The sequence below is a fragment of the Dromiciops gliroides genome, chromosome 3 (assembly GCF_019393635.1).
Source record: "Dromiciops gliroides isolate mDroGli1 chromosome 3, mDroGli1.pri, whole genome shotgun sequence".
Classification (NCBI taxonomy): domain Eukaryota; kingdom Metazoa; phylum Chordata; class Mammalia; order Microbiotheria; family Microbiotheriidae; genus Dromiciops; species Dromiciops gliroides.
Window position 1 is genome coordinate 600476405 of NC_057863.1, and position 14753 is coordinate 600491157.

The 14753-nt window shown below is 46.1% G+C and overlaps 1 protein-coding gene across 1 annotated transcript in view; it reads left to right on the forward strand.

Annotated features, from left to right (window-relative positions):
- Positions 1-14753, forward strand: part of TRIM62 (tripartite motif containing 62) — a 64671-nt gene that overhangs the window by 20581 nt on the left and 29337 nt on the right. Inside the window, exon 2 of the mRNA XM_043990857.1 lies at positions 10480-10575. Coding sequence (XP_043846792.1) covers positions 10480-10575 — 96 coding nt within the window. The remainder of the gene's footprint in view (positions 1-10479; positions 10576-14753) is intronic.

The window sequence follows — 14753 nt, forward strand, 5'->3', positions numbered from 1 at the left end:
CCTGGGACCTGTCCACCATTCCACTAGAGACCTCCTTCCAAGTTGACATGAACCTATTAATAACTATTCCTCATGTCTGTCATTCAACCATTTCTGAATCTACTTAACTGTAGCATTGCTCCGCCCACATTTCTCCATCTTGTTCTCAAGGATAGCTTGAGAGACTTGGTCAGATGCTTAGTTGAAATCCAGGAAACTCTGCCTAGATCATTCCCCTGACCTACTTACTGCCCACCATTCTACAAATCCTGTCAAAAAAGAAAATGAGACTAGTCTGGAAGGATTTGTCTTTGATGAAGCCATGTGGGTGCTTAGTGACCACCACTTCCCTTCCTAAATGCTTGCTCACTAATGTTTTAATTATATATTGTAGACTTTGCCAGGAATCAAAATCAAGCTCACTGCCATGCACTTTGACTTGTTCCTGTTTTGGAAATTGGAACACGTTTCTTTTTTTCAGGCCTCAGGGCCCCTCTCCTGTTCTCCACGATTTATCTAAGATCACTGGCCTATAGTTGGCAAGCTTATATATGCCTAAGAATTCATACATCTGGGGCGGCTAGGTGGCGCAGTGGATAAAGCACCAGCCCTGGATTCAGGAGTTCCTGAGTTCAAATCCAGCCTCAGACACTTGATACTTACTAGCTGTATGACCCTGGGCAAGTCACTTAACCCCATTGCCCCGTTTAAAAAAAAAAAAGAATTCATACATCTGTCTGCCTGTTAAAATGGAAGTTTCTTGAGGGTAGAGATTGGCTTTGGCTTTGTGTCTCTAGAGCTTAGCAGAGTGTACGTAGTGCCTATTAAATACTTGTTGACTGACAGTAACAATCACATCCACCATTTTTTTTTTGTACTGAGAAATGCAGTTCGTCCCTACTTGGTGACCTGAACATATTGCTGGCACCCAGGTGCTCTCTTCTTAGCACCTCACTCTAATTTCTCTTCTATCTTTCCCAGTCTAAGGATAATTTCTGGGGCAGCTAGGTGGCGCAGTGGATAAGAGCACCAGCCCTAGAGTCAGGAGTACTAGAGTTCAAATCCGGCCTCAGACACTTAACACTTACTAGCTGTGTGACCCTGGGCAAGTCACTTAACCCCCATTGCCTCACTAAAAATAAATAAAGATAATTTCCCTTGTTAAAGAATGCAAAAGTAAGCCAAAAGTTGAATTGCATATATTATCAGACTTGGTTGATGTGTTTGCTGAACTGGTTTTTAATTGTTCTCTTTTTAATTCTTTGTTACAAGGAATGGCTCTCTGACAAGGGAAGAGAGAAGGAGATATTTGGAAATGAAGGTGATATAAAAACAAAAAAATTAAAGAAAAAGAAAGAAAAATACGAGTTGAATAGTTCTTTCTTCCCATAGTCATTATCATCATCCCTTCTACCCCAAGTGTCAATTTTTAAAAAACTCTATTCTTCACCTACCCCCACCCTTCCTAAGTAGCTTTTACAAAATACGTTTTGCCATCCATTGCGGTAATCACAGGTCTTAGCTTAGTTGGAACTTTAGCACTCCTAACCCTCCTTAAAGGGCCATGTATCTGTCTTGTATTCTCCACCCTCCCACCCCATGTTTGGATTTTGCCTTCACCTTCTAGCCAAGCCTTTAGAAGAAAAAAATTGTTAGTTGGTAAGTCCTCTATGCATCCACGTCAATTTCTTTTGAGGTCTCCCCCTTCTTCCTCTTCATTGGAAGAACCTACATATGGCTTCTGAGTTTCATTCTTGAAAGCATCCTCTCTCACTTGGTCTCCTATAGTATTTTAGACCATTATCTCCTCTCTGGTCTCTGTGTAATCCATCCTCCCTAAATCCAGGACGTGCATCAGACTATAGTGTGGAAACTAGTTCCTCCTTATTGCTTCAGAATCTCTTGCAAAATAAATAGTTACCCTCATCATCCCCCATTTTTAAAAAATGAAAATGATTATTAAGGCAAGTTAAGAATTTATCCTTTGGGGCAGCTAGATGGTGCAGTGGATAGAGCACTGGCCCTGGAGTCAGGAGTACTTGAGTTCAAATCCGACCTCAGACGCTTAACACTTACTAGCTGTGTGACCCTGGGCAAGTCACTTAACCACAATTGCCTTACTTTAAAAAAAAAAAAAAAAAAGGAATTTATCCTTTGCTCAGCCTTTGGCTCCAGTAGATGTAGGAAGAGTCAAAGTCCCCATTACTGCTATACCATGTCTCCTTGCCAGGTCTGTGAACAGCTTCCTGAAATTTGCATCTACTTCCTTTCTTCAGCTAGACAGTCAGTATTAATGCTCCCATCATGAAATCATTTGTCTATTTTCTTCCATTGATTTTTTTCTTTTCCTTTTATTTTTGAAGGCAAGGTCTCCCTATTTTCCCCAAGTGCAGGGGACATACGGGGGCTATTCACGGGCTCTATTCTACTCTGATCAATCAGCAGAGAAGCTTTGACTCACTCATTTCCTACCTGGACCATTTTACCTGTCTCTGGACAGTCTGGTGGCCCTCTCTCCCAGTGGCATGGCTTTAGCCCTACTGCAGCTCAGAACACCTGAGCTCAAGCAATCCACTAGCCTCAGCCACCCTAGCAAGTGCGTTTACAGGGCTATGCCATCATGCCGGGCCATGGTTACTTTCTAAAACGCTTTCAACTTTACTTCTCCCACAAATTCCTAGATTTCTTCACAAGATTATATGCAGGATATCCCCCCCCAAAAAAAAAGTTTTTTGATTAAGACTTTTGGAACAGACTCTGTGTGTGTATAAACATATGTATGTATGTATGTATGTATGTATATATACACATACATATACATTTATATATGCCTTATTCAACAAAACAAAATAAATTTTAAAAGGGTAGCTGAGTTTCACTGTATATAAACTATATAGAAATACATATATAGATAGTTTCTTTTTTTCCTGAAGCAATCTTGGTTAAGTGACTTGCCCAGAGTCACACAGCCAGCAAGTGTCTGAAGCAGGATTTGAACCCAGGTCCTCCTGATCCTCAGGCCCACTATCCACTATGGCACCACCTAGCTGCCCCAGCTTTTTTTTTTTTTTTTTTTTGTAAGGCAATTGGGGTTAAGTGACTTGCCCAGGGTCACACAGCTAGGAAGTGTCAAGTGTCTGAGGGTGGATTTGAACTCAGGTCCTCCTGAATTCAGGGCCAGTGCTCTATCCACTGCACCACCTAGTTGCCCTGTTGCCCCAGCTTTAATATATATATATATTTTATTACTCTCCTTTGTTTAGGCATCCCCCTCACTGGCCACTGTATTCCTCCTTCCTCCCTCCCAGAGAGCCTTTCCTTATAATAAAGAATTATATTGCTGTAAGAGAGGCTAGAGAGCTGACCAGAAAGTCCAGAAAGTCCTGGGTTCAGGTTCTGCCTCTGACATATACTGGCAATGCAGCTCTGGGTGAGTCACTTAAACTCTCAGTGTTCTAGACAATTCTGCCAAATCATGACCTTCATTGGTAGAGGGACTTTCCTCACCTTGAGCTTCCCTGTACCAAGAAAGGCCCAGGGCCAGTCCCTTTCCTTTTAGCTTCTCACATACAGTACAATTCCATAGCTTTTAAAAATGCATATTCTGTTTCTTTTGAATAAGGTAAACTTTTCCAAAGCTCTCTTCTGACATCAGTCCATTTCTTTCTAGTGTAACTGTGGAGTCGGTTTTGACCTCCATGCATTAAGGTCTCAAGTTTATCCATATTTTGCACATATCTCAGTTTTCTTACCTGTAAAATATGGGGGTGAGTTTGATAACTATTTGGGGGGGGCGGGCAGTGAGGGTTAAGTGACTTGCCCAGGGTCACACAGCTAGTAAGTGTCAAATGTCTGAGGCCAGATTTGAACTCAGGTCCTCCTGAATCCAGGGCCGGTACTTTATCTACTGTGCCACCTAGCTGCTCAAGCTTGATAACTTTTGAGGCCCCTTCCAGCTCTACATCAGGGCAGCAAGGTAGCCCAGTGCACAGTATGCTGGGTCTGGAGTTAGGAGGATCTGAGTTCAAATCCAGCCTCAGATACTTACTAGCTGTGTGACCCTGGGCAAGTCACTTAACCCTGCTTGCCTCCATTTCTTCATCTGTAAAATGAACTGGAGAAGGCAATGGCAAACCACTCCAGTATCCTTGCCAAGAAAACCCCAAATGGGGTCATGAAGAGTCCAACACAGCTGAAATGACTGAACAATAATAACCAGCTCTACATCTCCAATCCCTCAGACAGATTACATTGCTTCCCTCCTTATATACCAGCTCCTCTAAATGAATGGTCCTCATCACAGATATTAGTAGGCAGCAAAGTATAATGGCTAGAGAGATGGACTTGGAGTCAAGAAGTCTTGGGTTCCAACCTAGCTTCCATCCTTACTAGCTGTGTTATCCTGGACATTTTACATTACCTCTCAGTTTCCTCACCTGTGAAGTGGGTTTAAAATAACAACTAGAGTATCCACCTCATTGGGTTGTCAAAGGAGTGTCTATAAAGTGTTTAATATGTTTTAAAGCATTTTGTAAATGTTCAGTGTTGTTATTAGAGAAGAGAAAGATCATTCTTATCTTGTTCAATGGAATTCAGTTAGAAATGCTCCTGGGGAAGGAAGGAAGGAAGGAAGGAAGGAAGGAAGGAAGGAAGGAAGGAAGGAAGGAAGGAAGGAAGGAAGGAAGACAAGTCACCATTCTCCTATAATTTTTTTTGCAGGGCAATGAGGGTTAAGTGACATGCCCAGGGTCACATAGCTAGTAAGTGTCAAGTGTCTGAGGCTGAATTTGAATTCAGATCCTCCTGAATCCAGGACTGGTGCTTTATCCACTGCACCACCTAGCTGCCCCCCACCCCCGCCTATAATTTTTTTAAGTTAATATTCTGAAGTGTCTTGCCCAGGTAGGTAAAATAAATGTTTTTTGAAGTCAAATATTATTATTATCATTATTATTTCATCATCACTAGCCTCCCATTGTCTTTACCTAAAGCCCAACTTGTTTACTGGCCTAACAACAGACCTGCTCAGCCTCTGCCATTGTGATCCTCCTCCCCCACCCCAGCCAGGGATCACTGGTCTCTGTTGGGCATCCAGCATCTGTCCTCTGTGCCATTCCTGATACCTGGAAGGCCCCGTCTAGCTCTGCTTTTGAAATCCTATCCAGAGTTCAAGGCTTAGCTCGGGTGTCATCTCTCCAGAAAACCTCACCATGTCTCCCTCTCCCCCCCACCATTACCCCCAGTTAAAAATGGTATTTCTTTCCTGTGACCTTCCAAAGAACTTTGTCTCCTTTTACATTCTTCTAGATCGGGGCTTCTTAACCATTTCTGTGGCTCCTGGAACCCCTGGATCTAATGAGATAATATTTTAAAGTGTTTAGTGCGGTGCCTGGCTAATAATGGGGTCTTAGTAAGTGTTTGTCTTTCCCCACCTTGAGCAGTCTGGTAAAACCTATGGCAGCTTTCTCATCATTAATTTTTTAAATATATTAAAGAAAACACATAGAATTATTTTCTTCTTTTTAGTAGTATTTTATTTTATTTCCAGTTACATATATAGTTTTCAACATTCATTTTTGTAAGATTTTGAGTTCCAAAATTTTCTCTCTCCCCTCTCCCCAAGATATAGGTTTTACAGTACAAGCACATAGGATTATAAAGGTAACCAATTGTACTGAAATACAGTGATCAAAATATTTTTTAAAAAAATAAGTTTGTGGATCCCAGATTAGAAACCCTTGTTCTAGAGTTAGCCTAGCATAGTGGAGAAAGCACTAGACTTGGAATCAGGAAGACCTGCATTTGAATCCTGATTCAGACACTTACTGGCTTGTGTGGCCCTGGGCAAGTCACTTAATCTCAGTTTCCTCATCTGTAAAATGGGGGTGATAATAGCACCTACCTCCCAGGGTTTCTGTGAGGATTAAATGAGATGACTTATGTGAAGTGCTATGCAAACCTCGTGGTGCCATCTCTAGAAGTGTTAACTATTCCTATTCTATTCCTCACTATGTTTCTTTCACATCGTCAGTCAATAAGCATTTAAGTACGTACCATGTGCCAGGTACTGTGATAAGTGTTGGGTATACAAAAAGAGGAAGGAAAAACAGCCCCTGCTCTCACAGAGCTCACAAGTTAATGGGAGGGACAAGTAAAGAGATATATACAACTAATCTATTTCTAGTATAAAAAGGTAGTCATTAAAAGAGAGAAGGCACTAGAATTAAAAGGGCTTGGGAGAGGCTTCCTGTAGAAGATGGGATTTTAGTTGGGACTTGAAGAAAGCCGGGCAAGCCAGGAGGCCGAAATGAGGAAGGAGAGAGAGCCTTTCAAGCACGGGGCGGGGGGGGGGGGGGACGGACACACAGCCAGAGAAAGTGCCCAGAGCTGAGAGAGGGAGGGTCTCGTTCATGGAACAGCCAGGAGGCTGGTGTCACTGGATCAAAGAGGAGCTGTCGGGGAGTAAGGTGTAAGGGGAGGGGATAGGCTATGAAGAGCTTTGAACAACAGAAGATTTTGTATTGGATCCTGCAAGTGACAGCGAGTCATTGGAGTTTGAGTAAAGGGTTGGGGTGTGTGTATGAGGAGGGGGTGTGTGATATGACTGGACTTGTGCTTGAGGAAAATTATGTTAGCGACTGAATGGAAGATGGGCTGGAGTGGGGAGAGACCTGAGGCAGGTGGACCCAGCAGAAGGTTACTGTGGTAGTCCAGGTATGAGGTGATCGAAGGCCTACACCAGGCTGGCTGCAATGTTGGAAGGGAGAAGAGGGCAATATTCGAGATATTTTACAAAGATGAAATTGATGGGTCTTGACAAAGATTCGATATTGGGGGAGGGGGTTGAGAGATAATGAGGAGTCATGGATGACATATAGGTTGCAAACCTGGAGATGTGGGAGGATGGTGGTGTCCTCGTAAAAGGAAAGCTCGGGGAGAAAGATAACAAGTTCAGTTTTGGAAATGTTGTGGTGAAGATGTCTGCTGGATATTCAGTTAGTCCAAAAGCCAGCTGGAGATGTGACTTGACAATAGCAGAGAGGTTAGGACAAGATAGGTAGTAGACTTGAGAATCACTGGCAGCATAATCCATGGGAATTAATAAGATCAGTCGAAATAGTATAGAGGGAGAAGAGAAGAAAGTCTATGACGGAGTCATATAATGTGTCCTACAGGACACCTGGATGAGGATCAAGCAAAGGAGGCTGGGGAGCATTCAGATTGGTAGGAGAAGAAACAGGAGAGACTAAAAACCTAGAGAGAAGAAAGTAATAAATAGTGTTTAAGAATGCAGAGAGGTTGAGAGTGAGAGTTGAGAAAAGGCCATTGAAGCACCAGCCCTGGATTCAGGAGGACCTGAGTTCAAATCCAGCCTCAGGCACTTGACACTTACTAGCTGTGTGACCCTGGGCAAGTCTCTTAACCCTCATTGCCCTGCAAAAAAGAAAATAAAAGAGAAAAGGCCATTGGATTTGGTAGCTAAGACATCATTCCTAGCTTTGGAGAGAACAATATCAGTGGAATGGTGAGTTCAGAAGCCAAATCTTAAGAGGTTAAGAAGAAAGTGAGAGGAGAGAAAGTCGAAGCACCTATTGTTGATGGCCTTTTCCAGGAGTTTAGCCACAAAAGACAGAAGGAAAATAGGATGGTAGTTAGTAAGGATGGAAGGATCAAGTGAGGATTCTTTGAGGATGGGTAAGACAAGGGCATGTTGTTTCCCAACAGCAACCAATAGACAGGGAAAGACTGGGGAATGAACAATCTGTTGGAGGAGTCAGGATGGAATGAGACCACTTGAGCAGATAGAAGGATTTGCCTTGGTATGGAGTAGGGCCACCTCTTTGTGTGAAACAAGGGTGGAGGAGCAGATAGTGGCAAAAAATATCTCAGTGATATGAGATGAGGAAGAGGGGAGAAGAGGGAGTTCATAGCAGATGTCCTTTCTTTTTAGTAAAATAAGAGACAAGGTTTGTAGCTGAAAGGGTGGAGGAAGAAGAGCCCATGAAAGTTTGAGGAGGAATGAAAAGGTTTGGAAAAGCTACTATGAAGACTGGGATAGTGAGTTGATAAGGGAGGTGTAGAAGGGTTGCCTGATAGCAGTGAGGGCCCAGTGGAAGTTGTGTTAAATCTATAGTGGATGGGGGCAGCTAGGTGGTGCAGTGGATAGAGCACCGGCCCTGGATTCAGGAGGACCTGAGTTCGGATCCGACCTCAGACACTTGACACTTGCTGGCTGTGTGACCCTGGGCAAGTCACTTAACCCCAATTGCCCTGCAAAAAAAAACCAAAAAACAAAAAAACAAACAAACAACAAAAAAAAAAACCTATAGTGGATGGGGCAGCTAGGTGGTGCTGTAGATAAAGCACCAGCCCTGGATTCAGGAGTACCTGAGTTCAAATGTGACCTCAGACACATGACACTTACTAGCTGTGTGACCCTGGGCAAGTCACTTAACCCCCATTGCCCCACAAAAAAAAAATCTATAGCGGACCTAGTCAGAATAGTTGTGTGATTTTCTCCTCCTTTGTTCAACAGCACATGTGTAAAAGTTAAGGTGATGAAGGTGGAAGCAATCAAAGTCTGAGACTTGGCCAGGCACAATCAGTAATAGGTTAAAGGAAGTTAGGGACTCAGGAAGAAGAGGACAGTGTAGAACTAAATTGGTTCACCAAGGAGTGAAAAGAGGGAAAACAGGAGAAAGTGGCTAGTGCAAGGGAGGTGGCCTGGGAGAGAACTGAGGGGTCAAGGGATTGAAGGTCTTGGTGTGGACAAAGCATAGATTTTGGGAAGGCAGAGGGAGAGGTAGAAGGCCAAGATTATGGTCAGATGGTGGGATTTCAGAATTCTTGAACATAGAGATGGTACATCTGTGGGTAATGGCAAGATCAAAAGGATCTTTGTGTGTGGCGGAGGTAGGATGGAGGAATAGGTCCTGGGAGGTGAATAGGATGAGGAAGTGAGTGATGAGGGTGTTTGAAGGAGAGTCAATATGTATATTGAAGTTCCCCAGTTTGAGGGCAGGAGTTGGGGAGGAGAGAAAGATTCTGAATCACATACTGAACTAATTGAGAAAAGAAGGGGAGGGGGAGTCTGTAGAAAACAGATTGGGTTGTAGATGTGCATAACATGAACCTCAAAGGTAGAAGCTACTGAGTGATAGAGGAAGGAGGAGGACCTGAAGTGGCAAGGAGGAACAAGGAATATTCCAACTCCCCTGTTTCAAACAAGGAGCCAAAGGGAGTGTCTGAAGGTGCAGCCAGTACGTGAACATGAACAGGAGCATTTGCAGGTGTCTACCCACTGCTAGATTGTTAGCATTTTTGCATCTCTACCAGCACCTAGGACAGGGCTGTGGGTGTATAGTAAACAATGAATGAATGAATGAATGGAATATCCCGGGCCAGATTACCTGCTCAGCCCTCCTTCCTTTGCCCCATTCTGTAATACTCATTGGATTGGAGAGGGTCATGGTCTCCTGGATCTAGAGCTGGAAGGAACCCCAGAGCCCATCCAGTGCAGCCCCCTCATTTTGCTGTTGACCAAACTAAGGCTAAGGGAGGTTCAGTGACTTATCCAAGGTCATCAGAGGTGGAATTTGAATCTGAGTCCTCTGACTCCAAAGCTTTTTCCAAAGTACCATTCTGCCTGGGATATGACTATATATTGTTTTTTGTTTGTTTGTTCGTTTGGGGTTTTTGGGGGGGGTTTTGAGGGGCAATTGGGGTTAAGTGACTTGCCTAGGGTCACACAGCTAGTAAGTGTCAAGTGTCTGAGGCCAGACCTGAACTCAGGTCCTCCTGAATCCAGGGCCAGTGCTTTATCCACGGTGCCACCTAGCTACATAATATAGTAGGAACTCAAATGCTTGTTGACTTGACTGGATGAGATGTGTGTAACATTCTGTGGCTCCCCACTACCTATAGGTGGGGAAATGCTATCCTTACTGTCATCCTTCCTGGTCAGACCACATCTGTATTATTTGTTTGATTCTAACTACTACTTTTTAGTAAGATGGGAGTAAAATTGAGCATTTTCAGAAGTGGGAGACCAGAGTGAAACAAGGACCAAGGAAAAGGAATGCCACATTTAGATCATTTGGATATCCTGGAGAAAAGACGAGTTAAAGGAGACATGTAGATGTCTTCAAGTCTTCGCACTCGCTCTACCGGGCCCCAGAGGACAGAACCAGGAGCAGGGGGTGGAAGGAACAGAGAGGCAGCTTTCAGCCTCAAGGAACAGCGGCTTCCGAGGGTCTTCTAGCCAAGGCTCCAATGGCTGTTTGTTAGGGAGACTTTACAGGGTCTCCTACGGTTTCCGTGAGGTCATCCGGGAGGTCCCTTCCAGCTCAGAGATGTTAACACTCTGTGAGTCTGGGGAGTCTGAACTTCCTTCCCAGCTGCCGGGTGCTGGTGCGCGGCTGAAGCCCCTCAGGCCCTGCCCCGCCTGGTATCTGGTCCTTTCTGTCTGAGGCCTCACTCCCCTCCTCTTCTCTGTTCTAGCGGGAATTAAAGGAGCAGCTTCAGGCCTTGCAGGACAGTGAACGGGAGCACACAGAGGCCCTACAGCTTCTCAAGCGCCAGCTGGCTGAGACAAAGGTGAGCCCGGGGTCTGGGGCGAGAGAGGTAGGGGGCTGGTACCTCGGCGCCCTTCCCTGGGCAGCCCCAACTCTTCTGTCTGGCATCGAGGGCAGGAGAGCACACCTGAGGCCAAAGGCTGTGCCGGGAGGCCTGGGGAGGGAGGTGGGCAGGTGTCCCTTCCAGTGTGCTGAAGCCAGGTCCATCTGCACCTCTGTGTCTGTCTGGAGCAGACACAGACGGATCCGACCAGAGACAATAGACACGTCCACCAGCTGCTTCTCTCCTCTGTCCCTTGGGATCAAAGTGGGGGCGGGGGGAAGTGGAGTTCAGTGTCTCTTCTGTGGGCCTGCCTTGTCAGCATCCCCCCTCCCCCATTCCCGTGTATGGGAGGCGTTCTGTGGCAGGAATGTCAGGCCCCAAGCCCGGAAGATGACTCTTGAAACCTGGGGGCTTTGTTACTGACTAGCCTGGGCCCTGAGACCACCTAGTAGGGTTGAGAAATAAAGAGGCCTGTTCTCCCCTTTCCCCAGCCCCTTTTCTCTGCCCTCCCATTCTCTCTCCCCATGTGTTCCTTTTATCCTTGCCCAGCTTCCTGTTCCCCCACCTCCTCCTCCCTTCCCCCCACTTTTTTGTCCATCTGCCAGGCCTTCTTGTGGGCCCATGGGGTCTCAGAGCCCCTTACCATTTCCCCCAGCCATACTTCCTGCCTCAGCCTTGGTGTTTATATAAGAAATGCCTCTGGTTTTCCTGCAGACACTTTGGAGGTCATATTTCACCTAGTAGCCAACTGTGCATTCCTGCGGCACACACACACACACACACACACACACACACACACACACACACACACACCCACACACACACCATAACTAATAATCTTCCACTATAGCCCCTCCAGCAGCTCAGGATGGTACAGAGGCCAACTCTGCTCTCTCAAAGGCTTTGTCAATGGAGCCCAAATACTGGAGGTGCGGATGGGCCAGTAGGGTCACTTATGAGGGTCCAGCTGTAGCCTTGTGGGCATTCTGGGTGATTTGGAGAGACTTGTCCATAAAAGGTTAGCCCTTCAGTCTCCTAAGTTAATTCCTCCTCATCCCATCAGGGAATAACTTTTTTTCCCAGTTCTTTCTATTCATTTCAGTTTCTATTCAGTGTGCCCAGCTCTGGTCCACAAAGAGACAAGAGAACACATGGCTTCAGCCCTCAAGGAGGTTACAGTCTCTTAGAGACAAGATAAGAAAAAAAATTCACAAAAGTGGGGCAGAACAGGCCATTTCCATTGAATGAGACAGACAGAATAGTGGCGACCCAGGGTCATGGGCAGGAGGGCTCGGCAGCTTCATGCACAACCCTCTTTTTCTGTTCCTCTTCATATATTAAAATGTTCGTGGTTGTTAAGTTCATGAAAAGAAAGAACGCAAAGCAAAGTCTAGGTTTGGAATTATGAGAGGCCTGGTTTAGAACCCCATGTCTGGCACTTTGTAGCTGAGTGACTGTAGGCAAGTCATTCTGTCTAAACCTCAGTTTCTTCTTCCATAAGAATGGGAAAAGCATATGCTCTCGGAGAGGTGACATGGCAGAATAGATAAAGGGCCAGCCTTGGAGTTGAGAAGAGCTGAGTTCAAATTCTACCAAAGCCACCGCTTTGTGACATTCCTCAAGCAAGTTGATCTCTCAGGGTCCCCAGGCAACTAATTCTCTGAGACTGTTGCCAGATGAGTCAGTAACCTGCACGAGGGAAGGGAGTTCCCACACCTAGACTTCCCTACACTGAGGAAATCACAGGACTGGACCAGACCCTCCCCTCTCCCATCCCAGCCAAAAAATGACTGTGAGGCTCAGTTAAAATGACAAAATGGGAAGTGCTTTAGAAACCTTTAAGAGGTATGGAAGTGCATGCCAGCATTGAGTGTTCAGGATCTCAGGGTAGTCCTCCCCCCACCCCACCAGCCCCTGCTACATGAAGGGGACTATGCTGGGGTCTGTAGGGGGACAGAGACGCCATCCAAGACATCTCACTGCCCTGATCCCCCCTTTTGTCTAGCAATTCTGGGTGACTTCTGTGGCCTGGCCCGGGCTGTGACCGCTGGGCTGGCGCCACCCAAGGAGAGGCAGGCTGGATGGACCACCGATGCCAAGAGCCTCTAATTACTGTCTGTCTCTCTCCTGACTCACCAGCCTTCACGGAGCAGGGAGTTTCTTCTCCAAGCCCTTCGGTAACCCACACTGGCAGTGCTTAGCGGGGCTGCTTAGCGCTCACGCCCCAGTGCTCTTTGGAGAGAGAGCTTTGAAAAGAGCTTCGATTCAGCCTGTCACTTCTTTACAGGCAGCCGTGTCAGGCCTGGAATAGGCCTTAATTGAGCCTTTGTTCGGTGTACAGTAGGCTCCCCCCTAACCCCCCCGACTTTGCCGGTGGGATGTCAGCACTGAGCGAGGCAGTCTGTGCCCAGAGAACTCCCAGCCTAGGGCACACACAGCTGGAGGGAAGGAAGCTGCTGGGCCAAGGGGGTTCTGCCACCTGGGAATTGACCCTTGCCTCACCCAACTCACCTCAGGGGTGGCTGGTAAGCAGGGCTAGGGGCTCTGAATGTGGAAGTCAAGGCAGGCTTCCAAAGGAACTGCCAAGAGAGAATGAGAGCCCTTCCCTGACTGCAGCGGGGTCTCTACGCCCCACCAGGTATCCCTGGCTTTGCCCTTGGGAAGGAAGTGCAACATTGCTCTCCACTACCTGGGTTCTAGTCTCTCCTCTAGGGCAGGACAAGGAGAAAGAAGGATAACACAGTGAGAGGGGCCTCAGAAGCAAAACTGATGGAATTTAGGGGGTTTGGAAACAAGGACTTCAGAGACCAAGTCCAACCCTCTCCTTGTACAGAGGAGGAACCAGAGGCTCAGAAGAGGAGTGATTTACCCAAAGTCACACAGCAAAGTAAGGATCAGTCTGAGTTAGAGCCCTTTGGCTCCCAAGCGAGAGCTGTTTCTGCCCATATTCCACCAACTTGGCAGCTGATTAGATAAAAATTGGAAGAGAAGGGGCCGCTAGGTGGTGCAGTGGATAGAGCACCAGCCCTGGAGTCAGGAGTACCTGAGTTCAAATCCAGCCTCAGACACTTAACACTTACTAGCTGTGTGACCCTGGGCAAGTCACTAACCCCAATTGCCTCACTTAAAAAAAAATTTGCAAGAAAAGGAGGAAGAGGAATTCTCTTGGAAGTTTGAAACCTGGGGGGCTGGAAGGACGGTGCTGCCTTCAGTAGAATGTTCAAGAGGAAGGGGGAGCTCCATTTAAATTGGGGGGCATTTGGAAGAGTGGAAGGAAGGCCAGCTTTGGAGTCAGAGGACCTGGGTTCGAATCCTGGCACTGCTGCTCACTAATCATTTAACTTCCCTGGGTCTATTTGCTCATCAAGAAAGTGAAGGGATCAGACTTGATGCCCTCTGGGGTCCCTTCCAGTTTTAAGTGTAGGATCCCTTGTACTTCTTCCTTGTCTCTTCTGTGCAATTTGCCCTGATATCATTGCCCATTCCTCCTTTATTAAGTTGCCTAATCCTCTGACACTAAGTGTTATGATTGAATAATTTAGCGGCATCATGGCCGAGGACACAAAGTGCTGGCATGAGAGTGAGAAAGGCCTGAATTCAAATCCTCCTCTGTTTTGTATGTGCCGGTGCTTAGCACAACGCCTGGCATGCAGTAGGTGCTTAATAAATGCTAGCTGGGTGTTTGTATTCCCAGCATCTAGCATAGTACCTGGCATATAGTAAGCTCTTCATAAATGCTTGTTGGACTGACTTCTGTGACCTTGGACAAGACACTTATGACTTCTCTGAACTTCAGTTTCCTCTTCTGTAAAAATCAGGATAACAGTGACTATTAAGAGTGAGGCATGGATACAATGTTTGTAAAGCTCTTTGCGAGCTTTAAAACACAATATCAGTATCAGTCACCATTACTACTGCACAAAAACAACATGGAGTATAAGTCAGGCCAACACCAATCCTATGCACACTCCTTGTGCCCCCCCCCCACAAAGCAGAGGGGGCCCAGGGCCAAGACACTGGGGTACCATTAGAAGGTAAGCCCCTTGAGGGCAGGTACTACCTTTGCTTTTGGATTTGTATCCTTTGGGTGGCAAAGTAGATAGAGTGCTGGACCTGGGGTCAATAAGATTCATCTTCCTGAGTTCAAATCCGGCCTC